A 6,173-nucleotide genomic window follows, 5' to 3' on the forward strand; every position below is an offset into this window, starting at 1 on the left:
TGTGCGAACCTAAAGACAGAATTAGCATTTATTGATGGACGTATGACAGCTGTTGGTTATCAGGCTATGCTACATGATGACCTTCTACCTTTTATTACGCTGACCGAGGACGAAAACATAATTTTTCAACAGGACAATGCACCCACCCATGTAGCTGCAACTACAAAACAGTGGTTTCAGGATTGCGGTATACAAGTTTTAGAATGGCCATCACTTAGTCCAGACTTAAATCCGATGGAGAACGTCTGGGGGATATTAGCAAGGAAATTGTATGATCAGGAAAAGCCAATAATAAAAAATGTTGCAGAGCTCAAACAAAGATTGCAATCGACATGGGCTGAAATTTCAAATAATACACTTAAAGAGTTGATTGATAGCATGCCTAAAAGATTAATAGAAGTTATAAAAAATAAGGGTGCTTGGACGAAATATTGAATCAACAAGGAGTAAATATAGAAATTGAGTTTATAATTTTTCACAGTATAAATGTATAGATGGTACAATATTTGACATTTTATCCTTATGTCATAAAAAATAGTAAACAGTAATTACATATTGGCACTTTTATTTACGTGCACTATTAACCTACAAAAACTACTTTCAGAAATATCCAACTGGTCATGAACGAAACCTTAAAATTAGTATGAGTCTATATTTTTTCACAAGTCTGTATATATATATCTTGCTAATATTGTAAATACGAAAGTTTGAAAGGATGTGTGTATTTTTGTTGTTCTTTTACGCAAAAGCTACTAAACCGATTGCAATGAAATTTGGTACGTCGACAGCTGGACAACTGGAATAACATTTAGGCAACTTATAATCCCAATATGCCTACAGGATACGCACTTACGCGGCTAAAACCGCGGGGAGCAGCTAGTTTATATAATTCAATTATTAGAAAGCTGATATTATAATTAACGACAAAGTTACCCGATCTCTGAGCCCAGTCTGTTAGTAGGTAGTTCAAAGTAGTGTAATAATCCATGCATCCATGCGTTCTTGCTTTAAAATACAGTCACGTAAAACATAATATGTTGCAATCAAAAGGTTAAATAAAAATTGCACAACTATTTTTAAAAATACGCCATTGCTTATTCGCTTTGTGCTGTGTTAGGTGAACAATACAGCTGAATATAATTCAGGTAGTTTATTAAATGACCACCCACTTGCTTTCAACAGCCTGGGCTGTTATGTATCGGGGCTATTTTATCAGTTGGCTACATATGCATATTTTGTTATTTTTATTTCATTTATGTCTTATTACTAAATATATATAGAAATGGAATAAAAATACTAACAATTCAACTATAATATCATGTATATTTTAAAACTTACAAATAATCACTTATCTAGTCTTTGGTTTAAATTTTAAATACCTGTACCATAGACTATTTATTAGAATTCCTAAAACTAAATTCTGATTTTTAACACTTACATACAATTTATACAATAAAAATTAAATCTAAATTGAAGTAAAATATTAATTAGGAAAGTGATTCTTAATATACAGATAAACTTATTCTATTCCATTACTTGTAAATTGAGAGCATAAATAATTTGGCCACATTAACAGTCCTTTACAATAAATCATAACTATATAAATATCATTTTTTGGTCATTTTCAAGAGTATTATATCAGAACTTCTATAGTTAACGTGTTGCTGTTCTTCAGGGATACTCTCAATGTAGAAAAACTCTGTCAGTTTTTCATAGAATGTTTTCCACAACTTCTTTTGAAGTTCCGTGTCTCTTAACTCTTGGGTTAAGTAGATAGTTGGCTTTTTGTTCACAGAGTTGTTTAAACTTTGTAATGTCTCAAATAGAGGATTCAATGCCTGAAAGTAGGTATAATGATCAATAAGTAAAACTCTAATTATCTAGAAATCTGCCACTTAGTTCTTCTACAATTTTTATCAATAAAAAAAAATACAATAGAAGAAACATACATTAATTTATAATAACTTAAAAAACATATGGTTGAAAAGCTAAGATAACATGTAAAAATATGTATGTAAATAATTACATCTTCATAATAAATGCAATCAGCTAACAAAATCATATCAAATTCCTGTTTATGGATATCAGAGTTTTTATCTCCCCATACTAATGATTCTGCAATAGCATATCCACCCATACTAGCTATCTTTGATTTATTTTCCGCAATATTTAACCGTAATAAAGGAAGTGCCTCTGGTAAATCTGTCAGTGTTACTTGAGCCCTAAAAATAATTTAATTAGGTACATATAAAACTATTCTTTAAAATTGCATTTAACTCTTGAATTTTGTAAAAATCCCACCCGAGAGTAGCAGCAGTGAGTCCCACAACACCAAGACCTGATCCCAATTCAAGAACTCTTACACCACTCAAAAAATCCGGTTTATGAAAACACTTAGTCTCTAGATATTTTGCAAGGACTAAAGATGCATCCCAAACAACACAATTCACGTCGCCTTCAAGTTTTTGATATATCCTTAAGGTTTTTAAACACACTTCGATATCTATTTCCCTTGGAAATAAATCGTTAAGTTGAAAACTTGACCTATGCGACATTTAGATTTTTTTGCTAATACACTTATTTAAATAAAATTGGAATGTATAATATTTGTTTCGGATTTGTTTCTTTATTAATTTACATTGAAATTTATTTGAATGGGCTTAAGATTTTTGTTTTTGAATCTACTTCTACCGTTCACTACTGTACTAATAATAATTACAATTTGAATGTTTAATCTATATTATATACTAGTAGTTCTCGATTTCAATCTCGATTAAAAAATATCGATTGTTATTTTTGTACATTACCGGGAAACTTTTGTACATTACGTTTTCCCTTAGTACCATTGATTTTAATTTTAGGTGTAGACAAATACGAAGGCAAATAAATAAAAAATAATGGAAACAAATCCATAAGATCCCTAAAGTGATAATAATTCTAATTTCTTTTACATACCCACTACCCAGTTGCATATCTAGGCTCTAGCTTATGACATTCACAAATAATGTGGCTTTCTAATGGTAAAAAGTACGGTAAATTAATTTCTAAAATGGGTTTTATTGTTTGTTTGAACACGTTAATCCCAGGCCACTCTTCCGCCTTTGGATTTGTATGTGATCTTTGAGTGCTCTTGGCTGTTTAAAAACCACGATGCCGGGGCGGACCGCTAATAATTAATTTACAATTACGTTCTTCTTATCTAGATTAAATATTTTCATCAATATGTAATGTTATTAAGTACGAAACATTGTTTGAAATGTTTATTTGTAAATGTTATTAACCTAAAAGAGAATAAGAGGAAAATATTTCTATACATTATAATCACTTTTTTCGGCTTATACCTATTTAAATAAAGTACAATAATCGAGTCAAAATTCGTTAATTTAATCGAATATGTAATAACAGACATCACTATCAAGGAGCGGTAATCAATACATTTGTATGACGTATGAAACTCGTTCCGAAATTTTTTTATTCTTAATATTCTTATGTTCTATTTATTTGTATTATATTAATGTAAATTAACAAATTTGTTCAATTTAATTGAAACTATCAAAACATTTAAATGTAATTTTATTTTTGGCAATTTAGATGTTTTTTAGACTTACAATGTTACTGCTTATACTTTTTTGATCTATAATTACATTTTGCACTTGTAATGCTGAATGCTTATATTTATACATTTACTAAATAATTTGAGAGATCTTGTAGTGGTTTTTATGGCTTTACTTTGTAAAATTATAATTGTATAGAATTAATGAGTGTTGAAGTTTATATGTATATAGCAACACCGAAATCATATGACAATCAGTCCTATTTTATGTGAATTGTGATCCTTCGGGGTGTAGCGATTCAACAATGGCTCTGTTTTGGATAACTCTGGTCTTATCCATTATTGGTAAGTTATTTTCCTTATATTATTTATTTTAAAAATAGAAGAAGACAACTAACATTCTATTCTATCAAAGGAATTAACGCTGGAGGAGAATTCAGTGTCCTACACAGCCCGAAATCCTTGAAGTTTTCGGGTGCATCCAAGACGTTGGAGAGTTTATTAAAGGAAGTATTTTCAGCTTCTCTTGGACTTTCCGTAGAAGAAGTAAGTATTATTTAACTTTGAATCTAAGTCTAAAATGTGAAAAAATTTGGCACGTGATAGCAAGTTTAATGCGATAATCATCTCGAAAATCCTTCTTTATATGCTTAAATTAACCCATTCCAGAATTCGGATTGGACGGGACTTTCAATCGTTGATCCATTTGACACCCCTGAAGCAGTTGTCGAAGTGTATATCGATGGAGTATCGTCGCTTGGAAATGCAGTATGTAACTTGATTGACCCTTGGGCCTATGCCCATGATTATCTATATAATAGTAATCAAAATTACTTCATTATTTATATTTATGATTGTTTCAGGCAGGATTAAAGGCCAAGAATTATCCTCTTACTGTTGATGAGTATGAGCCTGATACATATGATGCAGTTACTCACAGAATTAAACAGCACTTTACAAATGGAGGCAACAAACTTGTTAACATAAGATTGTCAGAGCCTGATGATGTAAGTATCTATAATTATTTAAAGTATGAATTAAAGACCTCATTCCTAATATTACCCTTGTCTTAAGCCAAAGCAGTTTCCAAATGGATAACATTTGAAATTGGTATGTGGAAAAATGTGTTATACTTAGTTGATAAAGTTTGAATAATTATAATGTGTTACAGTTGATTGCCTACTCTAAAGTGTTTGGAGAAATTTCACCACCCAAGGTCGGCAAGCAATTCCTACAACATCTGAAATATGACAGCTATGAAGAAGATTATCAGTTCCTCTATGAACTTGAGACATTGAAGGCTATAACTGCTAAGGTACTTGTAAATTTTTTCTAAAAAGTTTTTCTAATTAAAGCTAGATCTCACATTTTCATTATCGTGCTGACAAACAAAAAGTTCTCTTTGTGGTAATTTTAAGATAGAAATCACCATCATCTATCTCAACAAACAAACATTTGTATGCATATTCTACATCCTCCTTGCATATTCCATGACCTTTTAAATGTTACTTAGGACTGAAACTTTGCCTTGCAATAATGCTAAATGTTAGATCTATTTTCTAATGTGTCAATGAAAAAATATATACAAGTTGACATAGGCAATTATTTTTTATATTAAATTGTATTACCTTAAGAATTAAGTTTGTAAAGTATTTTTTTTTTCCTAGATCAACGCTGGTGCAATTTCTGCTGATAATATCATTGACTGTTACAACTTCAGATTTACTTCACTGCATGCTTTGTCTGATTTCCATGGACCAAACTCCCTGCAAACCAAAGAAGCTAAGAAACTCTTAGGTATAACAGACAAAATTACTTTTATATTTATGACATAAGTAGGGATATTTTTGGGGTAAATATTAGGAAAGAAATTACATTAAAATTTTGTGCCAATATGTAAACATAATAATACTAAAATTTTAATCAAATGATTTTTTTGTGTGAAATTTCTGAAAAATTGTCCAACTTTTTTCACTCTAAATTGAAAAAATATGTGAACTAACCCAGGTGAAGCACTTCAAGCTCTCAGCAATGCATTTGTAAGAGCCTATGATGGATCTGTATTGGTGACGGCTGTGACCACTGATGTGGCCCACACCCGCCGTGCCGTTCGCTCTGCGCCCATGGAGCCAATGAGACAAGAGCGCCCGGTATGTATATTCTTGACATGTGGAAATGTACTTATAAAAATTATGTTATGTGTTACATACAAGTATTTTGTCATTTTGTATTTTAAATATCAAAGGTTTCCATAATTCTTTTGAAAAATGTAAACAAAATATTGCTACGAGTTGAGACCACTTTGAATAGTGCAAATAACTAAGCATTTGAAGTTTCGAAATCACAGTGGGCCACCTTGACAACTATCTTCAAAAATTATTTTCTAATTTTTTTCCTATATCCCAACAGATGGATGAATTTCTGAGAAGTGGAAATTCTTCACGAAACGTAAGGGATCATAAATTGATTCTCTGTAAACATCTGTATTATAAATGAGTATTGTAATGTAGACATAGACTGATTATTATACTTTCAGCAGCAATAGTAATAGTAACTTATATGTATTATTGAAATAATTATACATGTAGTTATGTAATTTAATTGAAAATTTCACTGTGCA

General features: G+C 30.6%; 2 protein-coding genes across 2 annotated transcripts in view; one reads left to right on the plus strand and one right to left on the minus strand.

The window, feature by feature from the left end:
* Window positions 1-1,331: 1,331 nt before the first annotated feature.
* Window positions 1,332-2,736, minus strand: LOC119837260 (protein-lysine methyltransferase METTL21D-like). The gene is made up of 3 exons (XM_038362780.1): window positions 2,302-2,736; window positions 2,027-2,222; window positions 1,332-1,838 (listed from the first exon to the last, which is right to left on the minus strand). Exons 1-3 carry the CDS (start codon window positions 2,553-2,555, stop codon window positions 1,608-1,610), a joined length of 681 nt encoding a protein of 226 aa, XP_038218708.1. The 5' UTR covers window positions 2,556-2,736; the 3' UTR covers window positions 1,332-1,607.
* A 1,027-nt stretch (window positions 2,737-3,763) lies between these two features.
* LOC119837700 (ATPase H(+)-transporting accessory protein 2) overlaps window positions 3,764-6,173 on the plus strand; it is a 3,921-nt gene continuing 1,511 nt past the window's right edge. The window contains exons 1-7 of the mRNA XM_038363434.1: window positions 3,764-3,898; window positions 3,969-4,099; window positions 4,223-4,321; window positions 4,417-4,560; window positions 4,725-4,868; window positions 5,221-5,350; window positions 5,561-5,703. Of these exons, the coding sequence (XP_038219362.1) occupies window positions 3,859-3,898; window positions 3,969-4,099; window positions 4,223-4,321; window positions 4,417-4,560; window positions 4,725-4,868; window positions 5,221-5,350; window positions 5,561-5,703 (831 nt within the window). The 5' untranslated portion in view covers window positions 3,764-3,858. The remainder of the gene's footprint in view (window positions 3,899-3,968; window positions 4,100-4,222; window positions 4,322-4,416; window positions 4,561-4,724; window positions 4,869-5,220; window positions 5,351-5,560; window positions 5,704-6,173) is intronic.

The sequence above is a fragment of the Zerene cesonia genome, chromosome 3 (genome assembly GCF_012273895.1).
Source record: "Zerene cesonia ecotype Mississippi chromosome 3, Zerene_cesonia_1.1, whole genome shotgun sequence".
NCBI classification, from domain to species: Eukaryota; Metazoa; Arthropoda; class Insecta; order Lepidoptera; family Pieridae; genus Zerene; species Zerene cesonia.